This window comes from Nelusetta ayraudi, unplaced genomic scaffold (genome assembly GCF_046127955.1).
Source record: "Nelusetta ayraudi isolate G7.1 ecotype Tasmania unplaced genomic scaffold, CSIRO-AGI_Nayr_v1 ptg000019l, whole genome shotgun sequence".
NCBI classification, from domain to species: Eukaryota; Metazoa; Chordata; class Actinopteri; order Tetraodontiformes; family Monacanthidae; genus Nelusetta; species Nelusetta ayraudi.
Genome location: NW_027466069.1, coordinates 8,660,917 through 8,688,475, shown reverse-complemented (window position 1 = coordinate 8,688,475; position 27,559 = coordinate 8,660,917). Strand labels below are relative to the sequence as shown.

At 45.0% G+C, this 27,559-nt stretch overlaps 1 protein-coding gene across 1 annotated transcript; it reads left to right on the top strand.

The window, feature by feature from the left end:
- Positions 1 to 395: 395 nt before the first annotated feature.
- Positions 396 to 27,559, top strand: nup210 (nucleoporin 210). The gene is made up of 40 exons (XM_076026968.1): positions 396 to 1,042; positions 1,592 to 1,731; positions 2,836 to 2,967; positions 3,565 to 3,661; positions 4,207 to 4,357; positions 4,662 to 4,794; positions 5,356 to 5,514; positions 5,708 to 5,776; positions 5,893 to 5,999; positions 6,514 to 6,654; positions 6,786 to 6,923; positions 7,027 to 7,182; positions 7,425 to 7,623; positions 9,528 to 9,673; positions 10,290 to 10,508; positions 10,606 to 10,779; positions 11,115 to 11,307; positions 11,492 to 11,598; positions 11,913 to 12,017; positions 12,402 to 12,503; positions 12,608 to 12,736; positions 13,368 to 13,495; positions 13,579 to 13,714; positions 13,804 to 13,866; positions 14,064 to 14,243; positions 14,364 to 14,444; positions 14,618 to 14,749; positions 15,550 to 15,708; positions 16,157 to 16,248; positions 16,967 to 17,141; positions 17,787 to 17,962; positions 18,883 to 19,103; positions 19,932 to 20,068; positions 20,492 to 20,606; positions 21,927 to 22,073; positions 23,883 to 24,133; positions 24,723 to 24,933; positions 25,171 to 25,290; positions 26,073 to 26,147; positions 26,259 to 27,559. Exons 1-40 carry the CDS (start codon positions 876 to 878, stop codon positions 26,354 to 26,356), a joined length of 5,661 nt encoding a protein of 1,886 aa, XP_075883083.1. The 5' UTR covers positions 396 to 875; the 3' UTR covers positions 26,357 to 27,559.

The following is a 27,559-nucleotide window of genomic DNA, read 5'->3' as shown; positions in this document are numbered from 1 at the left end:
TTTACTGTCAGATGAGTTAAAATATATTGAATATATAAGTACAGCTCGGTATAAACTGATGTCCTCCGTAAGAATATTTGGTGTCTTACAATTCATTATGAATAGGAGGCTGTCTTTTAATTAATTAATTAATTTAATATGATGATCAGTCAAGAGTTTGTCCATGCGTTCTAAATTCCACGACAAAGAACCTTGATAGTGTAAAACCCTAAACGTCATAAACTGCTTAAGCGGACTTACCGTCAAACTGCTTAGCAATCACATTTTCCTGAATGGAACTCAACCTTAATTTTTTATTTTATTTTATTAATTCATTTATTTTTGTCGAGACGCAACAACAAAAGAACTGTAACTTTAAGGAATGGCGTCACTTCAACAGTTGCCGCCCACTTTTATGACGTCACCCACTCCCGGCATGCACACTGGAAGTCCAAAAATTGCTAATGGCGGGTATTTCTACGAATTATGCTAACGCGGGCGAACTACACACTGTAACAGTAAACTGTCGCGTTTGAATTAACACTCGCCGTAGGCTTTCGGTGCACCTCGGGGAGAAATACGGGGCGTAATCGCCAGAGTTAGACGACTGGTGTGGCTCACAAGTGTCCTCATGTGGCTGCTGTCCGCTAACGAGCCACACTGACTTAATTCGGGCCAAGGCAGGTAGCGGCGCGCTGTGTGTGTGAGAGAGTCGCTGGGCAGCGTCATTAGCGATGCTAGCCCGCCCAAGTCCCTGCTTCAGAGCCGCAACTTTACTTCCGACAGAGTAGAAAACTTAAATGGGACGAAGGAAGTTTTAGCTAGTCCACAAACAGCGCTCATTCATTTCCGTCGTAAAAAAATAAATAAATCATCGCCAAGTCGGACAAGCGGAAATGACTCCCGCAAAGTTAACGACGCTGCTGCTGCTGGTGCTCTCGTGCACAAGTTTATTCGAGGTCGACGGTTCCTCTAAATTAAACATCCCCAAGGTTTTGTTACCGCTCGCCAGGAGCACAAAAATCAACTTCACTTTGGAAACCACTGAAGGTTGCTACAGATGGTGAGTTCAAACACCCCGAGTGTCATATTTCACAGCAGACGAACACATGGCAACGCACACTGTACTCTGCACTGTAGGGGTGGGGGCGGAACACCACACACCATGATGAGTTGAAATCTTGACTTTTAGTTTTTTATATTGCATGTCAATGTACACTACCAGTCAAAAGTTTGGACACACATTCCCATTTATCTTTTACAACTTTCTAAACTGCAGATAGATACCGAGGACATCAAGTATATGAGCAAGATATATGTAATTATGCAGCAAAAAAAAAACCCCGCGTTAAATAACCCTAAATATGCTTCTTTTTTTTTGTTTTGTTTTGTTCATACGTAGATTTGATGGCTTCAGTGAGAAACTGCAAGTCAATAGTCATGAGAATGAAAGAAAAGACATTCAAGTCATTGGGTGTGTCCAAAGTTTTAAGTGGTAGTGTGCATCCACCTCAAAACTTTAGTTTGTTAACTTTGACACTGCAGTGAATCAACAAATCAGTCAATGGACCCTGTGCTCCTGACGCGTCTGCCTGGTTCATGGTTTCCTCAGGTCTTCCACCAGACCAGAGGTAGCGAGCGTCCAAGCTGTGGAAGAAGACAAAAGCAAAGGATGCTCCCGCAAAGCTGTTCTCCGGGCTTTGTCAACCCAACCTGCCCGACTCACCAGCATCATTCTGGCTGAAGACATAGGTGGGTACACGATACAGCAGTCGCAAGTGGCACATTTGCAGCCTTTGTGTTGTTCAGCTGTGCACTACGGAAATGCATGTTCGTGTTCGTGTTCGTGCATTGACACAACAGCTTTGCACTTTAATTGTATGCATACGGAGGGTGACACTAAGTAGTATGTTGCAGTCAGGGGTGCCCTACTGTTGTGCCTTGTGCAAGGAAGATCTCCTTAGTGCGAGCGTGCATGCGTGTCAGACAGTACAGTAATTGCATGCAAAATAACAGCCCACAACTAGAGTGTGGTTTAGATAAATGAGATAAGTAACATGACATAGGCAGATAACAGACTAAAGTGAGTGTAAGCAGGTGCAAGGCGCGATTCTTGGATAGTGCAAAATGTCCTGGCACGTCTAACGAAACGAAGGGGTGTGCGCGCGAGAAGTTACCGTGTGAAAAACCATAAAATACCACTCTCTTCTACGGCTGGTCACAAATGTCACAGCCTGCCTGTGTTTCCTGAAGCGGTTTTGACGGTACCTGGGATGAGGTCAAACGTGTCGCTTGAGGTGCAAATTCCCTCAGCGGCGCACGCAGTTTGATTGAAAGTCAACGCAGGTGCGGAAGAACTACCTGACGCACGCTATCTCGTGTTGCACAACCCTTCGAATTTTTTTATTTATTTTTTTTGTGTGTGTGCTGTTGTGAAACGCCATGTGTCATCTGTTGCCCGTGGCACGGTTGGCAAGTCATGGGTGACCAGCAGCTGCATGCTCTGTAATCACGGGAATCAGGCAGATACTCCTCAAGTATTTGTTCATAATAAGTGCAAGTATTTCTTCAGGCCGCAGTCACGAAATGTGGTCTCAAGTCATTTTTAAAATTAAAAATCTAATCACTACAAAATTGCCACAACAGTTCATTTAGTAGAGGAAAAAAAAAATACATGAGGGCTTTTACCCTTATTGCCTCCCATATGTGTTATACAATCTTTATTTTGCCCATTTTTCTGCTTTTATTCTCATCTTTTATTATAGGTATTTTGTATCTTTTCCTTTGCCGGTGATGATGGGCTGTATGTGCCGATTATAAAATGGTTTGTTCCCCGTTTTTCTTTTTTATTTGCAGTCACAGGACAGGTGTTGCGCTGCGACGCCATCGTCGACATCATCAGTGAGATCCAGATCGTGTCCACCACTCGAGAGCTTCATCTTGAGGAATCGCCTCTGGCCCTCAAGATTCACGCACTGGATTCTGAAGGTGGCGCACACTGTCTGGCAACTCTTTGTTTGTTTTTTGTTTTGTTTTTTTGCTCGTTCACTCCCTCCCCCCAACCCCCACAGCATCATTGTCGCTGCCTGTTAACAATGAAATTACCCCAGTTGTCACATTGTAAGAAGCCGGTGCTGCGGTGCACCTTTTAAGACTTCTCAGAGTAATGACTGAGCTGGCTCCAGACAGGGTTTCATTCCCTCAGGCTGCTACTGCAAGATGGCTGTTTGTTCTGTTTGACTGGTTCCATTTGGGGCAGACACACTTAGTTTAATGAGCTGTAGCTATAGCTTTATTTTATTTTTTTTCCCTCCTCCTTTTTTTTTTCTTTTTTTCCTGATGATGACTCCAGGGCCTGCTGCTTTGTTTTTTTGTTAGCTTGGGTTTAAAAGTGCATTTAGATTCCTCAGAAGGAGTAGATCGCAAAAGTATGGCAAGACTCTTGTAATTAAATGCCTACAGGTATTGTTATCCCGCTGACTCCGCTGCTGCCAGAAGTTTTTCGAAACTTTTCTTACGACATCTAACCTCGACATGAAAGCGTTTTATGTTTTTAAGCAACTGGTGTTTGCTTTTGTCCTGCAGGAAACACCTTCAGCACCCTCTCTGGACTGGTGTTTGACTGGGCCTTGGTGAAGGATGTCGATGCCAACGGCTTTTCAGACTCGTACAAGTCATTACGGTACACGACCTCTTCAACCTCAGTCAAGTTTATTCTGGAAGACAACTTTTACACTTCACACTAGAAGGCCTTGCTCACACGTTGCTGTTTTAAACATTCCATGATATGCAGTGATCACTTTCCAATAGCCAAAATGTATGCCTCCAGTCTAGGGATGTTAACAATGAATCAATTATCGATTAATAGTCGATTAAGAATTTAATAATTAATGATAATAATTAATGATAATAATTAAATTAAATTAGTCGCAATTGAATATTTTTGGCACGGGTAGGTAATAACTGTGTAGTGGCAGGAAAAAGCAATTCACCTGTAGATACTGTGGTGGTCATAATATACCTAGAACAAGTTACTTTTAAACAACTTTAAAAAAAAATAAATAAATAAAGAAGTTGAAATGTGACCCATTAGAAGTCAACTCAAAGTCAGGATAAATGTTTAGGGTGTTTTTACTGTTCTCTAATGTAAATATGGGTCACATTGGACCCTCTGCATTATTTCAGGGTTAAATAATGTCTTCCTCTTTTTCTTGCTTCCTCCCTCAGGGTGCTTAAATTCTCCGAGTCCACGTACACCCCTCCTGCATACATATCAGAAATGGAACGTGTTGGGAAACAAGGTGATAAAATTTTGGTGTCAGGACTTAAAACCGGACACGCGAGGTTGAAGGCCAAAATACAAGAGCCGTTGTATAAGGTAAGTTTTCAGTTGATACAAACGTTTCTTTTTACTGTGACGGTCAAAACTAAGCTGATGCCTTTTTAAAGTTGTTTTTGTTTTTTTTTTTGCCTATATTGTTGTTAATTGAACAATGCTGTTCACTGTAGGAAAAAATACAATCTGACTCCTTTGTCTGTGTAAAAAATCTCACATCCTGAGATGCGACCTAATGAAAAACACTCTTCCTGCTGCTCAGATGAAAGTGACACTTCGGCCGCAGTGCCACTAGCAGACTGTTTAAGCTTGTTGTTTTTCAGTCACCATGGTATCTCTACCACAGGATGTGGGTGCTGCAGAGGTGAGGTTGCTGATTTTGGAGAACATCATGCTGAGCCCTGCGTATGACGTCTACTTGTTGGCGGGAACTTCCATCCGCTACAGAGTCCTAAAGATTAGACAGGGCACAATCACAGGTATGACCTTCTTTTTTTTCTTTTTTTTTTTTTTTATGTGAAGACAAAAGGTCCTTACACACCAGGAGAAAATTTGAAAGACAAATAATTCACTTAAAAAAAAAAACTCTTAAAGTCAATGCAACCCTCCAAAACCGGCAGCGGCACCTGCAACACCTCTCTCAAGAGCAATATAGGCTGAACCCAAAGACTTCTATTCTTTTTCTCTTTCTTTTTTTTAATCCAACCATCACCAGGACATCATCACTTGAAGATGTAGTCGACTCCATTATTTCTCCATTTGGCACAACAGAAAGACCCCAAACTTTATCTGCTTCGCGAATTTTATACGCATATTAGCGTCGTGCTTGGTGTGTACAGAAAAAAAATTTGCCAGTGAAGATTTTGCATATTTGCGTTGCTTTTTTGCATCGCTTCGCCTGTTTGTCGGTGTGCAAGGACCGTCGCACTTTTTGCCTGAATGACCTGAGTACTTTTTTTTATTTTTTTTATTTTATTACATTTCGTGTCAGTCCTTTGCACCAACACTGATGATTCCTGGTTGTGTCTGACTGTGTCCAGAGCTGTCCATGCCTTGTGACCAGTACGAGCTGCACCTTGAGAACAGTGTGGCGGGCCTGAACGGAAACCCAGATGCTGCCGTGGCCGATCTGGATCAGAGCACCTCCAAAGTCACAGCGGTGCAGCTGGGACACATCAACGTGGTGCTCGATCACAAGAGTATCCTTCTGGCGTGTTGTTCTTCAGTGAGAATGTTGTGTGTTTTGTTTTGTTTTTTGCGACATTTTATCAATAGTATGAACTTCTCCACAACACTTGGTTGTGTTGTAATTTCTAATGCTGACTGAAAGCGTTATTTACATTTGGTGAAAGTCTTCCCGCGTCATTTTACCTTAGCGTTTGACCTAATCAGGCCTCCGAATGCAAGGCGTGTCTCGCCTCCCGAACAGCACTCTCTTCGTGGTGGAGCCCGGCTACCTTGGTGGGTTTCTTGCCTGTAACCTATATTATAGAACTATAATACTAACTATATTATGCACGTCCAAATTGAAAAGGTGTCGCTAACCCCCGCATTTTTTCTCCGCAATATGTTTTCAGCTTTCAAGATTCAACCAGGCGAAAGCTGGGTCCTGGAAACTGGCAGAGTTTATGATATACTCATTGAAGTCTTTGATAAGTCTGGCAACAAAATTCATCTCTCTGATGTAAGTACGCTTGGGTATCAAAACACTTTTTTTTCTTCTTTTTTTTAAGGAAAGCCTTCTTTTTTAAAATATGAATTTAATAAAGAATAAGCCAAAAACTGCCTGTTTTTGGTCTCCCGCCATCACCTATATGTCTGTCATAGTTTTTGATTTAATTAAGGTTGATACTTTCAAGTTTATGTAAATCTGAAAACAGATGAAAGAGAATTTCATCAGTAGAAACAGGCCGAGAACACAAATTGGAGATGTCAGAGAAAAATGATTTAGTGCTCTTTGATCTTTTCGTCTGAAGTGCAATGTTTTTTATCTGAAAATCTCAAATCACTTTTGGCAAAAAAGGTCACATGTTGAAGCATGAACAAATAATATCCAGCCAAAAAAATAAAAGTATGTGATCTCTGGGCATGTCACAGTTCAGATTCAGACTTGTAGCTGGGTTCATAAAAGGGCCTCCTGTGTAAATTCTGTTGTGGGGTTATTTTGATTTTTTTTAATTTATTTTTTTTTCTCCTAGAATGTTCGTATTGACTCGAGTTTCCCTGCCGAGTACTTTGAACTCCAGGAGTCTTCTTTGAATGGGTCGTATCATCGCGTCAAGGCACTGAAAGGAGGTCTAACTCTCATCGATGGCACCCTGAGTTCTGTTGTGGACGAAGTGAGTTGAAGCCGACTGTATTTCTTTCGGAGGCTCTACATTGCTGCAGAAATCATCGTGTAAAATTAACATTTGCTCTTATTCAGAAAGACAAACTCGGATTGTTTCCTGTCACTTCTCTTCTTTTGTAGACGGGGAAAGTCCACGCTCTCGCCAACCCGGTCCACAACGAGCAGGACGTAGAAATCTACGACCCCATCGTACTTCGCCCCAGCATCCTCACATTCCCATGGCAGCCGAAGATCGGAGCTTATCAGTACACGATTAAGGTGTCCATCAACGATATATAATCATAACGTACATGACGGGAAAACGGTCACCATGCTTTACTCTTTACCATTCTCACGCGTGACACATTTTCATGGTCTTTAGGCGGCCGGAGGGAGCGGAAACTTCAGCTGGTCCTCCTCCAACACGGCCGTGGCCACGGTGACCGTGAAGGGCGTGATGACGACCGTCAGTGACATCGGCGTCAGCGTGGTTTACGCTCACGACCTGCGCAATCGCCTTCACTTTGGCCAAATGAAGGTAGACATTAGGGATGTTGAGCATTAATGGTTTGTAGATTAATTGTCGATGAAGAATTTAATCGATGTGTGAACAGTGTAGTGGCAGGACAGAGCAATGCACCTGTAGATACTGTGAGAGATTGAAGGACACGTGTTTTTTTTGTTTTGTTTTGTTTTGTTTTGCAATTTATCTGCGTCTCCGTTACTGATTCATGATTACTTGCACTTTCGCTATGTAGTCACATCCGTCTCCTCTCCCAGGTGTACGTCATTGAGCCGGTGGCCATGGACTTTGCCCCTTGCCCCGTCGAGGCCAGGGTGGGTCACATCCTGGACCTGCCCCTGCGGATCTTTGGCCTGCTGGAGGAGGGCGAGCACGAGCGGGCCATGTTGAGCGACTGCTCCCACTTTGACCTGCAGGTCAAGGAGGAGAGCCAGGGCATCTTCCAGCTACTGGATGGTGAGAATGTTTGTGGGCGTGGGGGTTGGGGGTGTGGGGAGCGTGGTAACGTCATGATGCAGCAGGAGAATGGAATGGACTCATCACCTGCTGCTGTCGAGTTCGCAGAATTGAATTGAGGTTGGTTCCTCTCGTGGCCAATCACAAAGCGCTTGTCCACAGTGTGAAAGTCCATGTCCTCAATAAAGGGACATGCAATACTTCCTAACAGCACATTTGCATTACTGTTACTGATAACAGCTTTGCGAAGCCCATTGTGTGATCCAAGTGTGGGAACGTTATGATGGCTGCTGCAATGACACCCAATTCGCACCAAAAGCGTCTGCGACCATTGAAGTCAGTGTGTGTGCTCGCCCTTGGGGGGGGCGGGGACCTGTGGAGCCGACGGAGCCGACGCACTGATTGGCGCCGCTCGGAAGTGCGTTGGGAGTGAGAGGGCACGGGCTTTTGGTCTTGGTGTGAATTGGGGGTCAGAGATGCAGTAAAAATGAAATCAAGGTATTTTTCTCTGCCGTGTAATTTAAAGTAACAGCACAGGTGCAAGAGGCTTGTTTGAATTACTTCATACCTGCAGTGCAGCTTCTTATTGAGTAAAGAAGAGTAGAAATAATAAATGTCTTCAGTCATTGAAGCTAGGCCTGTCGCGATAATCGATAATTCAATTAATCGCTCGGTAAATAAAAACCAGGTCGGTAATTTTGCCGGCCTCGATAAATTGACACGTGCGTTTGTTTTTCTCCTCTCTCGCTACCAAACACGCTGGATGAGAGAAAAGGTCTCACTCTGTGCATTTGTCTCGACACCTGTTTGCGTTGGCTCTATAGCGGAATGAACGGAGTGAGTGAACTCTCCTGTCAGTCATTAAGTCTCTTTGTCACGGGATGGGCGAGGCGGGCGCAGACACAGACACACACACATACGGACACAGTGCTGCAAGTGAGCGAAGTGAAGGAAAAGCAAGCAAACGCTATGAGTGATGAACAGTGCCAGTATGGGAACATTTCGGCTTCAAACGAAACGAACGAGGTGAGCCCATGAACACGGGCGAGCCGATATGTGGCATTTCTTCGAAAGTAGTGGTGGTGAAGTAGGGGAATACGACGAACATGCACGCGCACCTCAAGCACATCATTCCCTCCAGTTTTCCCAACTGTGAAAAAAAGTACCGCCCAAGGTTCCGCGGAGCCATCGTCCCGACAGGCAACGCTGACTGAAGCGTTTGGTAAGCAAAGCAAATATAAAAAAAAAAAACCAGCACAAAATGGTGCGCGCTTACAGACAGCGTCAAGTCCTTCTTTCTTTCTTTCTTTCTTTCTTTTTTTTTTTAATTGTTTTTAGTTTTTATCGTGGTTTTTAAGTGCTATTTTTGATAAAACAGAATGTGAGTCCATTTTATTTTTTTTTGTTTTTTTGTTGTCTTTTGTGTTTATTATGTTCGGTCCTCTTATTTGCAACCTCTTAATCTTGAGAAATGAAAGTTTATTGCTTCTGACATGGTGTACTTGCATTATTATGTCATATATTATCATTATATATGATTTTTAGAAAATGGTCAATAATATCGTTTATTGGCAATAATTTGTAGCACAATTATCGTCCAGCAAAATTTGTTACCGTGACAGGCCTAGCTGAAGCATTATTAACTGCTTTTTGTTGCCGGCCACTGTTGAAGTTCTGCTGTTGGTGAGATCTATAGCCTTCCTGGTCTCGAGTAGAGTCGAGACTGGAACAGCTGCTGAGGCCTCTCCTCTCATCCCCCCCCCCCTCCCTCGAAGCTGCAGTTCAAGTCCAGTCAAGATAAATGAGTTTACCTGTGCGAACAACTGCGGTTATATATATACCTTGTCATCTTGCATTTGCTCTAATGTTTTGGCCTCTTCCACTTTGTCTTTGTGCCAACGCAGAGAGGCTGGCTCCGGGCCAAGACCACTGCAGCGGGGTGAAAGCCAAGGCGCTGGCGTCTGGATACACCGTGCTTACCGTCAGCTACACCCATGGCAACGTTCATCTGAGCGCCAAAATCACCATTGCTGCCTACCTTCCTCTCAGAGTGAGTCCAAAGGGTCTTTTCCTCCAGGATCCTGTTCAATAAATTTAAAGGTCTTCTGCATAGTTTTTTCAACATCAGTTCTGTAATGCGATTTTATTTTATTTTTCAGCCTAGGCCGTCAAATAACTTTTCGTCCGCTCGGTCAACAAACCAACTTCTCTGTATTCATACACACCACGTCCTTGAAATCTTACAAAGTGCAATAATCAGCATGTGTTTATGTTCTGCGCCGAATGCTTTCAATAATGCATCGCTCCGCACTCAGCCCTGGCGCTCCACGAAGAGCAGCGCAGCGTTCGCTGACCACATGACATGAAACAGTGATTGTGTCTCCTGCGCTGGGAACAATCTTAATTTTTCCTCTGTGCAACATCCAGGTGGTGACATCATTGCCTTAAGTTTGCCGTTTGATGCCCCATTTTTCAGTCTGTTTTTCTTTTATCACGAGATTAAGCAGCGTTTGTCTAAATAATGCAGATATTTTTTTTGTGATATATATATTTTTTTTCCCCCGCTTGTTTTGCCCTGCCAGCTGAAGATTGACCCAAATTTCTTCCCTGTGAAATACCGAGCCCAGTGTCTGTGCATGTGACGATGAGGCGGTGTTGTCTCGCAGGCGGTCGACCCTGCATCCGTTGCCGTGGTAACGCTGGGATCATCTAAAGAGATGCTGTTGGAGGGGGGGCCGCGACCCTGGGTGCTGGAGCCCTCCAAGTTCTTCTGCAGCATGAGAGCCGAGGACGAGTCCGCCGTGAGCCTCCTCCTGACCAGCCCCTCGGCTCACAACTACAATCAGCACTGGGTCCGGGCGACGTGCCGGGCCCTCGGAGAACAGGTGGGATCCGTTCTGTCGCGATCGCCCTCGGCTGCACGTCCGGGACAAGAATAAAAAAAATAAAAAAAAAACTGTTGTGTGTTTTCGTAACGTCCAGGTCCTGGAAGTGACGGTGGGGAACGAGGCCAGTTTGACCAATCCCTATCCTGCCGTGGAGCCCGCTGTGGTCAAGTTTGTGTGCGCCCCCCCTTCCCGCCTCACCCTGGTCCCAGTGTACACCAGCCCGCAGCTGGACCTGACCTGCCCGCTGCTGCAGCAGAACAAACAAGTGGTGTGTGATCATCTGACAAGGCTCGGCTTCTTTCCCTCCTCGGCTCTTTGTAGCCGAGAATAACGCCGCTGTTCTTTTCACGTGTATTATTTAAGCTTTGATCATGTTTGTTTCCTCTGAAGTCACATTTGGGTGCCACGTTAGATGTTGCTTTTTTTTTTTTTTACATGAATTTGTGCTAAAAGTAGCTTGAAAGCTCCTTTTTATCCTTTTAAACAAAGTATCTCCTTTTGATGGCAGTGACAGCTGAACGCTGGAGCTTATGTCAGTTTTTTGTCGATTTTTTTCTATTGCGTTATTACGTTGTATTTAATTGATTGACTTCTTCTTTTCAGGTCCCCGTTTCGAATTACCGCAACCCCATTTTGGAATTGGCTGCTTTTGACCAGCAAGGAAGGAAGTTTGACAACTTCAGCTCTCTGAGCGTTCAGTGGGAATCGAGCAAGGCGTCCGTGGCCAGCATTGAGCCCAGCATGCCGATGGAGCTGCTTCAGATCAAGGACGGGAACAAGCAGATGAAACTTCATGGTGACTCCTCAATAATTGTCTTAAACCAAACTGCTCAGTCAGTGTGCCGACCTTTCTTTACTCATTTTATTCAGATACAGCCTGGAGGTGTAAATGCTGGCTGTTACTCACCTATTACTTTCTTGCAGGCAATAAGCTTTGCTGGGTTTGTCTTAATTACTCTTTTTGCCAACATTTGCTGTAGGTCACCAGACGGTTCTTGTGCACCACCAAACTGGCCTCGCTGCTGTCACAGTCACAACTCTCAGCTACCAGGTTTCACATCTAACCGCTGCTAAAGTCCCCGGCCCAGTAAGTTCGTCTGCTGAATCAACCGCTGAGCATGTTTTGAAAATGAAAACACGAGACTCTTCTTTCTGTGTGATGGTTTTGAATTTTAATATTTGGTTTAATATTTTCTGTGCCCACAAAAGCAGATCCGATGCAGTAATAGTAATTTAAAGTCTTGCCTTCTCTTTTGGTTTATTTGTATATCTGCAAATTATTTTTTAACTGATGTGGCCAGTTACACTTTATAATTGGGTATATGCGTTATATATAATATCATACGTACAACGCATGTTCATTTATGTATGGAGCACAAACTCTCTCCCTCCTCTTGACAGTATGACCCCCTGACCACTGTCTCTGCCACTCTGGAGCTGCTGTTAGTTGAGGATGTGAGGATTTCTCCTGAAGTTGTGACCATATACAACCACCCAGACGTGCGGGTAAGTCACGCATCAGTATGAACCCGCTTGACTCGCATTCAATTTCTAGGCGAAAGGATAATACGTGATTTTTCTTGAAATTAATTCCATTACCCTGGAAACAACTGAAGAAATCTTAAATAATTATCCAGCGACGGCACTGAAACCAATATCCTCTGTCCCTCTCCCTCAGTGGGCCTCCTAATCCTGGATAATATAGGCTGCAGGGTTAAGCAGGTGTGGGGGTTAAATAGCAGTTACTGACCTGCGTAAGAGGATTTTCCCAGCTAAACTCTGTGATTGCTTTTCTGAAAAATATTATTTTATTGGCAATATGCCTCCCTGTAAGCCGTCTTATCATTACTGCGACTGTCAAAACACATTGGCTCGCGTTCTGTCTTCCAGGCAAACTTGGCCCTGCACGAAGGCTCGGGTCATTTCTTCGTCAACACCAGTGTTAAAGGAGTCACTAATGTGGAATTCCAGGAGGCCAAGAGAACCGTGCAGGTAAGACGCGACGTCTGCGCGGCCCGATGGGACCGAGCGATGAGCCCGTGCGGCTTTGTCCTCCTCTCAGCTAATCCAGAGACTTTAACCCTGTGTGTACCCAGGTTTCCACCGTCCAACCCGGTATTGTGAAGGTGATGGTTCACGACCTGTGTCTGGCCTTTCAAACACCCGCCACTGCCACAGTACACATTTCTAACATTCTGGAGGTCAACGTGCGAGTTGTTGACAAGGTCAGTTGGTGTTTTTTTCTTTTAAATCCCACGTATTGCATCAGTTTGGAATCGGTTGTGGAAGGCCTGAGTTACTAAATGACTGCTGCTGCGTTTCCATGACCACTAGAATTGCGCGAAACCTAAATGTCGCAGTGAAAGACTGGTAATGGAAACGCCTAAACTTAAAAAGAAAAACGCTCTCATGAGGTGGTTTTTCCAGACGTATCGATAAATCGCAAAAGTGTCACGGAAACACTTTTCACGTTTACGCGTCACCCTACGTGATGTACGTGGTCACGTGACCAGTTCACTTCCAAGTGAAAATGTCGCGCTATGTTCGGACGGAGGAGGAGACGGGATATTTTTCACAAGTAATCAAAGAGAAAAATATAACAAGCATTCTTGACAGCAAACAAACTGGAACGAACGAAAGCCAACGTAATTCTCGTAAATCTTGCGGGACGAGATTTTACCACAGTTACGGCTTATGCGCTCCACGCCATTCAATGGAAACACCTCCAAATCGCTATTGTACTGTGTCTAAATTTTAGAAATATCGCTTTTATTTTGCAAAAAAAACTGTAATGGAAACGCAGCTAGTTTTAACTCTTTGTAAAATGATGAACATGTCATTTATGTCACATTGCAGGTCGAAATCGGCAAATCAGTCCGAGCCTATGTCAGGGTGTTGGACTCCAATAAGAAGCCTTTCCCGCCCAGCTATTTTGAATTCATGAAACTGAAACTCAAGGCGGCTTCTTCCATCGTCTCTCTAACGTGAGTAGGCACGTGGGGTTCGGGTTCGGGTCGCACCAATTTGCAAAGCTTCACGTCAGTTTCTCCCCGACATTTCTCGGCAGGCCGCTGACGGAGTCCACGGAGCTAGACACGGCCGTGTTCCTGGTGAAAGGCATTTCTATTGGTCAGACCACCGTGTCCGCCATCGTAGTGGACAAAGATAAGACCGAAGTGACGTCCGCGCCTCAGCAAATTGAGGTTTGAGCCCGTGTGCAAGTCTCCACTGTCTATTTCTCCTTCTGTGGAATTTTTCATCTTCTGCCAATAAGCTTTTGCTTCTCTTCAAGGTGTTTCCGCCCTTCAAACTCATCCCGAGGAGGATGACTCTATTAATCGGAGCGATGATGCAGGTACGGCGGTGGCTCCTCTCGGTTCGGAGCTCCCGTGCCTCACCTCATGCATATTTACAGTCTTTCCACATGGCTCCGACTGGATTACCACTTTTATAAAAAAGGATTATAAGTTTGAGCAATTACTCACAGGCGCTGCGGTGATGAAAGAGTGCAAACTCGGACATCTCTTTACTTCCTCTTCCTGTTGTTGACAGATCACGTCAGAGGGCGGCCCGCAGCCTCAGTCCAATATCTTGTTCTCGATCTCCAACGAGGATGTGGCCACTGTCGGTGGCGTGGGCCACGTCAAGGGGGTCCAAATTGGCAACGTCACCGTGAGTGGACTGGTGCAAGCCGTTGATGCCGAGACCGGGAAACTGGTCGTCGTGTCTCAGGTACGCAAACGCCAGGTCTTAGAACCAGTGTTGTGTTGTGTGTCTGTGTCTGTGTCTGTGTGTGTGTTGCTCACATAAGACGACACAGATGAAAAACTGTTTGTCTCCGTCTTTCCTCAGGATGTTGTCGAAGTTGAGGTTGTGCAGTTGACGGGCATCCGAATCAGAGCGCCTATTACAAGATTGAAGACCGGCACACAGGTATCATTAGATTAGAAGCGTTATTGTCAGCGGCGCTGTCTGCCCCGTGTTACTGAATGAAAAATATTATGAAATCAAAACATTATTATCTCATTATAGTTTCACCTTTTTTTTGAAGCGCCTCTGCGGAATCCTTGACCTAAATCACAACTCTTTTCACATCAACTATCTAGATGCCCGTGTACGTCATGGGTCTGACCAACAGCCAGACGCCGTTTTCCTTCGGCAACGCTGTGCCACACCTCACCTTCCACTGGTCCACCACCAAGAGAGACATTTTGGACGTCCAGTCGAGACACAGCGAGGTACAGCTGATATTTTCCTTACCGGACATTTTATTTTATTTTTTTGGACACGCCCTATGAATTGAATGTCTTTTCTTTCATTCTCATGCTTATTGACATTGCAGTTTCTCACCCTCTGTCACTCTTCCCCCGCTGTGCGACAGACAGCATTCTGGACATTTTTCATGGACTCCGTGGCAAATACTGTGCTAATGGTTTAGAAAACCTTGCTTATCGCTGCCTCTGCACAGTTTGACTGTCTTTTGCACGTCTGCTTTGGTACAGTGTTTATGTAACTACTGTGTAGTTTGTTTTTTGTACTGTTTAAGCGCTGTGTGCACAGTGTAGTTTCCCAATTTGGGATCAATAAAGTACATCTATCTATCTTTCTTTCTATCTATCTATCATAACCCAAACACGTTTTATATTTCAATTCTTCAAAATAGCCGCCTTTCATAAAAAGCATATTTAGAGTTATTTAGCGTGTTTTCCTTTGCAGCGTAATGACATGCAGTATATCTTGCTCCTATATTTGATGTCTTCAGTATCTTTCTGCAGTGTAGAAAAAAATGCACGAGAAGGTGGGTCCTTTTGACTGGTAGCGTACATCCTTTTCTTTCTCGTTTTTAAATGCGATCCTTTTCCACATTATCCGGAGACGTTTTGTTCCTGATTACAGTATGACCGGGGGGGAAAGCATCTGCTAAGTGCCTGCTCCTCATCATCCTCTGCCTGGCCCCTGCCTCCCCTTCGTGCCGCTTTTTTTGATTTAGTGCCGCTATTTTGTTGTCGTCGCGATAATGGCGTCTCCTCCGCTTTAGGCGAACGTGGAGCTCCAGTCGGAGCACAACTTCGGCATGATGGTGACCGCGAGGGCGCGAGGCCGCACGGGCCTGAAGGTGGCGCTCAGAGCCACTGACCTCGACGGCGGGCAGCTGGCGGGGAACCTGCTGGAGCTCACGGACGAGATCCAGGTCCAGGTAAGAGCCCGTTTGCAACAAGCTCGCGGCTGCGTTTTTGCGGGCTTGCACCTGCAAAAAAAACAAAAAAAACAAAAAAAACAAACAGAGCACAAAAGTCTGTAAACACTTTTTGTTTATGCCTCAAGGGTCTCACACACTGCAGATATATCTTTTAGAGAGCCCTTTCATATGAAGTGCTTTGCTTGTCACGGGAGGGCGGGGGGGGTTCTTCGCCCCTCCCCTGCTTCTCCCCCAGCGTGAGACAAAAGCCGCGCAACAAGACGGCGAACTTGCTGCGTGTCTGAAGTCGTTCCCTCCGTAAAGTGATAAGACGGCGGATTAGTTTGAGCCGAATGCATCCGAGCTCAAACTGCATGAGGCTGCGACGCCTCGCCAAACGCTGAAACATCAGAGAACGATCACAGACCCCAAATAATTGGAGTGTGGATATTTCACTTTGATCGAGGTCTACGACAAGCTGCACATGCTCAATCCCGACGTGACGGCCGAGGAGTTGCTGATGGCTCCCAACTCGGCCCTCAGGCTCCAGACAAACAGGTACCTTTCACTCCACGCGCCTCCATCTCAACAGTTTTAGGCACATCAGATCCCAGAGTGGGCTGCAGAAATGTTGCCTCACTGTATGAGTTTTTCTCACATTGAATATTGTATCACCAACTGGTCACCGGCAGGCCTAAGTAAGCTAAGACCCATCAAATCTCTCCTCAGAATAGCTGTAAAAGTACTGGATGAGAAATCATTTTCCTTCCATCCCAGCCCTGTATTTCAGAAATACAGTTTTGATCATTTTAAAAACTTGCTTGCTGTGTATATGAGATCCTGCGTGGACTTGCTCCGCCACCTTTGGGGGAGTTCAAGAACCAGAGCCTCCTGTAACACATTGAACACTTTTATAGTCAATCTAAAAAAAATAATAAAAAAAAAAGTGGCTGAAAAGAAACCGGATCCGTCAGCACTGATTTTGAATTTAAGCTTTTATTTATCCTCCCAGTGTTCTGTTATTTTGTTAGTGTCAGTGTCATAATAATTTTTTGTATTTTTCACTTGTATTTGTCATTGTAATGTTATTTCTTCTGACCTAATTGGCTAATTCTGGCATAAATGAATACATAAATAGATACAAATTGCGGAGCCAGTCGTCCGGCTCCCTCCCAGCTTTTATTGCACAAGCCAGCAGAAAACTTTGGCGGACGTCCGATGGAAGTCAGACGAGCCTAACGCGATCCTGTCTCCCCCCCACCCCCGTGTCCGTCAGAGACGGCGTGGGTGCGCTCTCCTACCGGATGTTGGAGTGCCCCGACCAGGCTGTGATCGCTCAGGTGGACAGCAAGGGCCTCCTGTCGTCCGGCTCGCTCGCCGGCACCTCCTCCCTGCTCGTCACGTCGCAGGAGACCTTTGGTGTCAATCAGACCCTCATCCTCGCCGTGAAGGTCAGTGGCAGAGCGGCCCAATGGAAAGGGAGCCTCGTCCGTCCGTCCGTCCGTCTGTCCGTCAGCGTGCACCGGCGCTGCCCTTTGGCTCTTTCCTGCAGTTGTTATATAAACAGTGTGTTGGACAGTTGGATCGACTGGGTTGGTGTTGATCCGTGGAGGCGCTCTATGGCCGTCTTCTTCTTCATCATCCTTTATCTTAATGCTTATTATTAGCCAATGAATTTTTTTTATTTTTTTAAACCTATACAACCATTGCAAATGTTACATTTTCAACATCTAATATTATTCAGAGGGATTTTGCATGACATGCAGTGAGGAATTCAGATGTCTGTTCTCTTGAGTCAGCGTGATGCTGCTCTTTGCCCCGGGGATGTTTTCCAATCGGCACAGATTTCCCGCCATTTCCTGTTTATTCACTGTACCGGCATTTAAATGTCTTTGTTATTGTGTTAAAATACATCTTAGGAAAAAAATGTATTAATGCTTAATTAATCGTGAAGCGATCTTTTTTTATTTATTAATTTTTATTCCTTCGTTCTTTGCCTGTCTTCTGGCGGCGAGATGAAATGGTTTCCTTCGTAATAACTGTCGGTCCGGGTTCCCACAGTTATTCAGTGCACTATTTGTTCCTTCCATCTTCAGGTGATGCCCGTGTCCTACGTGCGCTTCAGCACCAGCCCTGTGCTGTCCACGCACAGCAGAGAGAGCCTGAGAGCCCTGCCGCTGGGCATCGTGCTCACCTTCGCCGTCCACTTTCATGCCAGCACAGGAGAAGTCCTGCACAGCTCCAACTCCCTCCTCAGCTTCTCCACTAACAGGTCCGTCGTTAAATAGTTTTTGCTGGGATGCCGGCATCATTAATCATATATTCATGATTTAAAAGCGCAACTTTTTTTTTTTTTCAAGAAAAACAGTTTGGGGGGGGGGGTGTACTATCAGATGGATCTGAAAGCAAAGGCATGAACAAAATGTTAATGCCTCTTCTGCTGTAGTTCATAATGTTAAGCTGATTAGACTTTGCAAGTTCCATCTAATGTGCCAAATATGGAAATTATACAGAAAATAGAGGTGATGCCCAATAAATCATTGTGTTTATTAGAAATATTGTCTGTTAAGGTCAGTTTTGCGAATTTCTCCTGGAGATCAGTAAATTTATCTATCTATTTATCTAGAGTATCTATCTATCTGTCTATCTATCTACAGTATCTATCTATCTACAGTATCTATTTTTTTTTGTTTGTTTTATTCAAAGAAAGGATTGCGCCACTAACAATGCAAAATTAGTAAAAGTATTTAAAATGCATGATTAAAAAAAAACATTAATATTGATTTGCATCAGATATGATGAGAGTTGGGCTAATTGATTAGCATTGCTGGTTCAGTAGAAACCGAGAAGGTGAGCTCATGGCTGCGTGAAGTCCCATCCTGCAGGATTATCACGCTGTTCATTTTCAGGGCTGCTCTTTAAACCTCTCGTAGCACAGAGCTGTTCCCACCACAGTGAGCCAACTAGAACAATGACAGACTGCTGGCCAATAAAAATGATTCTAATACCTTCCTCTCATACGGTGACAGTTTTAGGAAGGAATATCAAAATCCAAACGCAAAACGTTTGATTGCGCCGACACGGAGATTCCAAAGTGCTTTTTTTTTTTTTTTCACTTGCAGGGCTCAACTTGACCACGTGAGAATATTAACAGTGAAAACATACGCTGCCTCTCCTCTCTCTGTGCCACAGGGACGACCTGGTGCAGGTGGGGCCGGGGCCTGGCAACCACACTCTGACCGTGAGGACCATCAACGTCGGCCTCACCCTGCTGGCCGTGCAGGTCAGAGGGATCGCAGGAGTGGCAGACTTCCTCCCCGTCCCTGTGGAGCAGGCCATCCACCCAGCCGAGGCCCAGCGGCTGGTGGTCGGGGATGTGGTCTGCTTCAGTGTCCAGTTAAACAGCCCCGACGGTGAGGCTTCCGCATGCACACGGACACACACACACACACACACACAAGGCAAAGGAAAGTTCAGCAGCGTTTCCAGCTTCACCGTCCTCAACGGATCCGTGTTTGACTTCACAACCTGAAGGCGGCTCACTTTCAATCTGATTGACTTTCTTCTCTCTTCTTGAAATTAAATGCGGCCGCCTGAGCCTGAATTTTATCGAATGCTGTTAAGGATGTCCCGCCTCGTGTTTGTAGTCAAGACTGCACCGACCGAGGCCAAGAGCAGCAGAGAGTGTTGAGATCGAGACAAGACCAAGACTTTATATATCAAAGTGAAACAAATCCCAACAAAACAGAAAAAAAATGACCAGCATCTTTTTTTAAAATGCAAGTTTGCTTCTAAATCCAACAGAACCATCTCTTTTCACCAAAGTATCTAATCATTTTCTTTAACATTTTGCCAACTATTTTGAACCATTTTCAAAAAGGAAAAAAAAAAAAAAAAATCATAAAATTACAGAATAAAAGAACTAGGAATAAGGGGATGTGTCACTCGGGGTGTCACAAATGTGTGAAACGGCAGCAGCTGGATTCTTTTCCGTTATTATCGTGTCATTACAGTGTTGGTTGAGTCTTGATCGGTCTGGATCAAAAATCCCGAGTCCGTCCAAAACCGAGACCAAGCACTACAACACTAATATTTCAATCTCCTTTCGGCTTCTGTCGCGTCTCCCGGGCGAAGGGAATACTTGGAATTCCTCTCTGACGCCCGGTTTCAGATCCGAAGCGACTGACCGACTGCTCTCCCCCCCCCCCCCCTCCCCCCCCCCCCCCCTCTCCTCTCCACAGGCGCGCAGGGCACATGGAGCTCCTCATCGGAGGCAGTTCTCCAGGTGGACCCCAGAAGCGGGGCGGCCGTTGCCAGGGACTTTGGAACAGCCACTGTGTACTACGAGATACCCGGTGTATTGAAAACCTACTCGGAGGTACAGTTTGCCGTCGGTGCGGTGTGAACCTGCCGCCGAGAAGGTTTTATTGGTTCTCGGCTGCTTTATTTTCCTTCCCTTACAGTTTTGATCAATTCCAGTTTTGTAATTACGCCCTGAGCAGCGTGTCACCGCGAGTTTCACCCACCTGTACTATAAATCATCGCAACGCGCCGCCGAGGCGCTTGTTGCCATGGCACTGCCGCTGCAGTGTGGAGGGGACGGAGCGGCTTTTTGTTCCCCGCCACTTGCCAGCTGAATAGTCTTACGGGAGCGTTTGTCAGTCGCCGAGCGGCGAGAATTGATTGGATTTGGTCGGAGGTGTGGCGTCTTTGTGCTCGAAAAGGCCTCGAAAACCATCAGCGATTGTTTTTTCCCAAGCGTGTGACGGCGCCTCACGCTGTGGCCTCCTCGTTTCCGCAGGTCGCCGTGGAAGCGGCCACGAGAACGGCCGCCATGGCGCAGGCCGCGCCCCTGAGGAACGGCAGAGAAACGAAGGTCCTTCTCAACACCAGGGAGAAGGGGAGCAACCTCATCGGTACCGAACCGGCGACTCGCTTCTCTCAATATTAAAACCACGGGAATGTCCGCCTTCGAACACGAAGCAGTGTTCGGTCAAATTTTGGGTTTAGTTTTAGCCGTAATTGAATCATCTGAATTGTTTTGAGTTTTAGTCAAGTTTTCGTTGACGAAATATACTGCTACGGTAAAGGAGGAACCAGGAGTTTGGTGGTTTAGGGGCTGAACTTGTTGTGGAGAACTGCAGCGGAGAAAGAAAGAAAGAAAGAAAGAAAGAAAGAAAGAAAGAAAAAAAACGCATTTCAAAACGTATCCAAAACATCAAACCAGGGAGCCTTTTGGGAATCTGTGTAACTGAGCCGAAGCTGATTCTAGCAGTGGTCAGTATTTGAAAGAATTTATCCTCATTTGGATTAAAGGCAGCTTCATCCAGTGGCCACGTTTGCACGACGTGTAAACATTAATAGGAAGGGAAAATTAGAGAAAATCAATAAGACATTCCTCTATTTGGTCTGATACGACTAAAATAACTAAAAATAACACCTGACCTGAAGTTACGAATGGTTCATCAACTTGTGTTAATTTTCACAGCAAAATTTGATTGAGTTTTACCTCTCAAGGGCCGATTAAAAAGACAAATTCCCAAATGATAAAAGGTAAAAAAAAAATAAATAAAAACAAGCCTTTGCTGATGTAAAAGTCAATTGAACCAGCCAGAGTTGTACACGTACACACACACACAGGCTATGTGTAGAGATGTGCATGGGTGTTTGTAGTGAGGGGGTTGGAGGAAATTGTCAGGAAGTAATCTGTGAGTAAATAAGACAGAATAAGATGTAAATTGATAAAATGGAAAATACCAAAAATTGATTTTCCCCTGACCTTTAAAAGTTTTGTGTTGGAATTATAGACATTTTCAAAGGGTAACAGAGCTGCTGCATTACTTTGCTTCTTTTTTCCTTTTCTTTTTTGTTAGAGCCAGACACCATTCTGAAAGCAGGAGAAAACACTGCTTGTTGCAGTCTGAATAACTGAAGTTGTTTTGTCGCCTGGTGTGCAACAAATTTCTCAGCCTTCTCCCACCTCCCCCCCCCCCTCCTCCCCTCAAGTCTTGATGCCTCCAGCCTTTTCTAAAAGAAATCAAAGATTCAGACGCATAAAAACAGCAACCCTGTGCTGATGTGGGCTGAACAGCCGTCAGCCGTAACTCCATTTTTTATTTTCTATTTTTTTTTTTATTAACCCTTTTTGGTTTTAGCGTTAGCTTTAGCAAACGACCTTTCCTTTTATATTATGGAACTTCTGACTTGAAGCCGCGCTGATCCTCCATCCGCCGCAGGAACCTGCTCGGCCGCCCAGATCGAAGCTCTTCCCCTGCTGCGGCCAGAAACCTCCGTCAGCTGCCAACTCAGCTTCACCAGCGACGTTATTGACTTCGCCGCTAACGACGTCCTGAGAACGCAGACCAGCTTCGACCACAGCATCGGTGAGAGTCCAGACGTCCTGACGTCGCGGCCAATGTATTCCTGCAGTAGTTGCGCTGTCAGCGCGAGTGAGCGGCCTCGTGTGTTGTCGAATTTGCTCCTTTGAATTGTGCCCACTGGTTTTGTGTCGATTTAAAAAAAAAACATTTATCAGAGGTTAACGCCTTTGCATGAAATAATTCAAACATTGCCTCATATTAAAAAGAAGTGTTAAGTTACGGGCAAAGTTGCAAGAGCCCTCCGCAGCTGGCGCGCTAACTCGGCGGTGACCGATGAGTCGTCCACACACGACGCACGGTATTGTTGTGTAAACAGTTGTGCCAAGTCGCCACTGCCCACTTGAGCTGAGTCGGCGATTCGCAGCTGGGCCCGCGTTGTTTAGCGTGACAGCAAACGCAAGCTGTTTTTAATCCTCTTGAAAAAAAAAAAAAATGCTTTCGTTCCTCCCACCGCTTTGCGGAGACGCTCGTCTCAATGCACCGCCAGCTGATCGGAAGCCCTCGCGCCGCGCAGACGCAGCATCAATTTGATGCTGCCGATTTGATCTTACCTGCGATTGTGCAATGCAGACTCATGATGCCGAGCAATTCAAGGAGTTGTTCGCTTGTTCATTAATCAAGCACAAGCTTAAACTGAACTTTTCCGCAAGCCTCCGTGAACAACGTACTGGTTTCCACTTTTTTTGCCGATGTCAGCAAGCTCATGAGTAACACCACCAGTGTTTTTTTTGTTTTGTTTTTTTATTAGAAAATCAAATTGTAAATTACACTTTCAAAAAGCGCTCCTCCGCAACTGCAACTTACAACTTCAAAACACGTTAACTAGTTATGTAAAAATGTGAAAGTGTATAAAAAAAAAGAGAAAAAAGTCTCACTTTCAAACAGCTTCTCTGCAAACAAAAATGATTGGATGGCAGCTGTTGGCCCGCAGAGCGTGGAAGAAAACCATAGTGGTACTTGCAGAGGGAGGAGCTGGCGTGTTTGTTCACTCCAAAGCCTCTGCGCTCTCGCCGTCATTACCTCCTGTGTTCCGTGCGGCACAAGGGAGCCGCATGTTTTGCAAACCCATCATGCTTGGCCTCCGCTCGACCTCTGCCATGTTTGTTATGGAGCCGAGCAGCGAACCTCCAGGTGCACGTAACAGAGGTCGTGTGTGTGTGTGTGTGTGTGTGTGTGTGTGTGTGTGTGTGTGTGTGTGTGTGTGTGTGTGTGTGTGTATATACACATACATACATACATATATGTATACATATGTATATATATATATATATATGTGTATATATGTATATGTATATATATGTATATATATATATATACAGACGCTCCCATGAGGTGGCTTTTCAGGCGTTTCAGTGTCATGGAAACACTTTTTTCGTATTCACGTTTGCATTCGCTTTTACACGTACAAACTGGTCACATGACCAGTTTGCTTCGAGTGAAAATGCCGCGTTATGATTGGACGGAGGAGGAGACAGCATATTTTTTTTACAAGTAATCAAAGAGAAAAATGATGAGATTTGATTACAATTGCGGCTGATGTGCTTCGCACTATTAAAGGGGAAAGAAAGCCTGCAAATCGCAGTCGTACTTCGGTCGAAGTTGTAGAAATGTGGCTTTAATTTTGCGATAGACTGTCATGGAAACGCAGCTACTGCCCTCGCTTTCATCCATGAAGAGAGGAGGAGATCCTTTGAAAATTGGGTCCTGCTCCCTCAAGCTACTGCCATCATCAGTGTTTCACCTTAAGACAGACACACAGATCCCTAAACCGCCTCTTCCTGTTCCCCGCCCCCCCCCCCCCTCCCCGGCCAGGCCACTACATGTGCTCCATCACCTTGAACCCGCTGACGGACCAGCAGGTCCGCGTGCTCAGCATGTCCATGACCAGCCTGAAGGTGCGGGCGGCGCTGGAGGGCAGCGCCTTCTCCGGGGAGCAGGCGGCCGTGGTCCTGCCCCTGGAGCCCAGCCTGTACTCGGACAAGAGCGAGCTGATGCTCTCCAACCTGCACCCGTCCGCCGAGCTCACCATCTACGGGCCGGCGGCGGCCCTGTCCAGCCTGGAGGTCGGTCCCTCGCAAAAAAAAAAAATACACTGCCTGGGTTGTTTTTGAAAGACACTCCAATGTGTTTTTTTTTTAATTTCGTAATTTTTAGGACTTTTTCTTGCTTTTCTTTTTTGTGCGTTTGCCAGAATTTTTGCAAATACACTACCAGTCAAAAGTTTGGACACACCCTATGAATTGAATGTCTTTTCTTTCATTGTCATGACTATTGACGTTGCAGTTTCTCACTCAAGGCGTCAAAACTATGTATGAACACACATGGAATTATGGGGGAAACGATGAAAGTGTAAAATAACTCAAACACGTTTTATATTGAAAGTCCTCAAAATAGCCACCTTTCGTAGAAAGCATATTTAGAGTTATATAACGTGTTTCCTTTTCTTTCATTTATCTTGCTCGTACATTTCATGTCTTCAGTATCTATCTGCAGTGTAGAAAGTTGTAAAGATAAAAAAAAAAAATAAAATTGCATGAGAAATTGTGTCCACGGTTTTGACTGGTCGTGTACATTAAGAAAAATTCTCAATAAAAAAAAACGCAAAGTGAATTAAAAAAAAAAAACATTTTCTCTCTTAAAAACTGCCTCCAGGTGGTGTCCTCCTCTCCCAGCATCACCGTCCAGGAGACGGAGGCCCACCGCGGCTTCCCCAGCTTCTCCAAGTACACGGTCCAGGCCGCGGACCCCCAGGCCGCCCTCTCCGCCTCCGTCTCCATCAGCAGCGCCACCAGCGATCAGACGCTCATCATCCCGGTCACTCTGATCCACGTGGCCGACTACAGCGGCACCGCCGCCTCGCAAGGTCAGCGCCTTTCACTCCCGTGAAGTCGCCACCCGATCCCAACGGCTCGGGCCGCGACCCACCGGTTGAGAAACGCTGCTCTAACCCCGCGCTGGAATTTTTTTTCCCATTGCGATAATTTAGATTTACTGTTTACTGTTCAGGTTTTTATTTATTTTTTTGTTTTGCTTCTCTCTCGCAGCAGCAGGTGGACGTTTTAACAGCCTCTGGTTTTTTGTCCCTCTCTGCTCTGAGCAGCTGCTGGTCCAGATGTGGCGGCGGGGCCGGGGAGCTCCCTGTCCAGCTTCATTGACTCCTACCAGAAGACGCTGTTCACCTTGTTTGCACTGATGGCCGGTACAGCTGTCATCATCATCGGTGGGTCGACTCGCGTCTGGACGGAACAAAACTGCGCTTTCCTCATCACCTGCAACAGAGAGGCCATAAAGACGGGACGCTACGGAAGAGGATTAGGGCCACAAGAAGAGAGAAAAAAATAAGATAGAATTTTTTGAGGTTTCCAATTCCAGAATAAAGTTGAAATTTCAAGGTTAAAGTTGAAATTTCGAGAATAAAGTTGACGTAAAAAAGAAGAAATCTCGTGAATAAAATTGAAATTTTGCAATTAATGTCAACCTTTTTTTTTAACGTCGACTTTATTCACAAATTTTCAGCTTTAAACTTGAAATGAAAACTTGAGTAAAAATTTCCTTCCGGTAATGTTTTTTTTCTCTTCTTATGGCCCTAATTCTCTTTCCTCGGATGCCACCACTTCACTGTGTTAAGAAAAAAAATATATATATAATGAGGTGGTTTTGTTGTTCTAGCCTCTGAGTCTGCGTAATATATTTTTGGCCATTTGCAACTTCATCTCCAGCGTTCTTTTTATTTATTTTTTTAGTCGTACGAGACCAAATAGAGTAACAGCTTCTTGATTATCTTTCATTTTTCCTTCCTATTAATGTCCCGCATCCTGCAAACCTTCCAACTGGATTAAGCTGCCTTTCATCCAAAGGAGGATAAATTCCTTTAAATACTGACTACTGTTAGAATCAGCTTCAGCACAGTTACACAGATTCCCCAAAGGGTCCCTGGTTTGATGTTTTGGATGTGTTTTGAAATGTGTTTTTTTTCTTTCTTTCTTTCTTTCTCGCCTGCAGTTCTCCACAACAAGTTCAGTCCTAAACCACCAAACTATTCCTCCTTCACTGCAAGAACGCCAAACATCCACTCAGGTGCGACACCGTCGCTGCAATATTATCAGTATCTATATATATTTTTTTAATTCTACCTTCCTCGTCCATCTTTTACCATCTGACCTCCACTGCCGCGCTCTCCTCCTCCAGGTTTGGAGTCCCCGGCCAGGAATTCCTTCACCAGCCCGAGGACGGACAGGGAGCTGAGCTCCAAGTTGCACCTCTACTCCCCAGACTACAGGTCCTGATGCGGCCCGTCCGTCCCGTCTGTATTCTTCAAAATGAAGAGCTCCGCAGGCTGCGAATGTGTGAGAAAATGTGCCTCTGTCCTCGAGCAGGAATGATTTTTTTTTTTTTTTTTTTTTTTTTTTGAGGGAGCGGGGGGGATGGATGAGACTTTAAGATTCTCAGTTTCATTCGACTGTATGCACTGGTACTGCTTGTACTAAAAGACTCTTCTACAAAAGTTGGCCAGTTGTGTAACATCAAATAGGGCTTATTGTGTGAAAATTATTTCTTTTGTGTGTTGGGTGTGTTCGTGTGTGTGTTGTTTTTTTTTTTTTCTCGATACACAAAACCACTCATCGGTTTATTTGACAAGTGCTTGAAAATCCAGTATTACGCTCACAGTTTCCTTTGTGTTGTTTTTGCCGTTCAAGAATCAACACGTTTCGGCGCCGCCGCCGTCGTCCTCCTCGTCTTGTTTGACGTGAAGTTTAATGACTCAGGATTATTTAACCTCTCTCTTGTTTGACTGACAACAAGCCAAACCTTCTAATCACCGCGTTTCCTTTGTCGCGCTGCGGCTGATTCATTTTGTGAAAATGTCGTCCACTGAAAAACGCCCGTTTGTTGTGAAGCCCTTCAAATGTGCCGCAGTCGCTGAACAATCCGGGGACATTTTAATTTCCCGTTACTGTATTTCCCGAAAGGTTTTTGAGCCTTAAAGACGTGCAGCTCTTCTCCAAAGGTGTTTTTTTTTTTTTTTCTTTTTATGTGAATACAGTTAAGGAATGTGAACCATCATATATTTTTCATCCAAGTGCTGCTTCAGCAATCAAATGTGACCTGCTCTCATTTCTGAGTGCGTTACACGTCTGATTTTTCTTCTTCCTCTCCCTTGAGCGTCATCTGGATGAGATCACAGTAGCAGCTTCTTCTTCAAGATTAAAGTGTGACTTTTTTTAAAAGGAGCTATTTTTGTGTGTTTGATGATGAGGGTAAAAAAAAATAAAGTAATAAATCGTATTTATGTTTGCCAGTGCAGCTCCGTTTCACTCCAAGAGGAAACTGAGAGGATCTCGTGACCTGCGCGCTGGTTTTGCTTACTGCTCAAGCATGCATCGCAATCATATCTTTGAAAGAAAAAAAAAAAAAAAAAAAGCTTTCAGCACATAATGCCTTTGTGAATATGCTGTTTTCTTTGCTAATTAAAGTTCTTAATTTTCACA

Bases quoted from the DNA above. Each gene is read 5' to 3' on its own strand.
- nup210 (XM_076026968.1), top strand. From the start codon at position 876: ATGACTCCCGCAAAGTTAACGACGCTGCTGCTGCTGGTGCTCTCGTGC. The intron at 4,358-4,661 runs GTAAGTTTTCAG...TCTCTACCACAG, and splicing joins TACAAGAGCCGTTGTATAAG to GATGTGGGTGCTGCAGAGGT. The intron at 17,963-18,882 runs GTCCGTCGTTAA...TCTGTGCCACAG, and splicing joins CTCAGCTTCTCCACTAACAG to GGACGACCTGGTGCAGGTGG.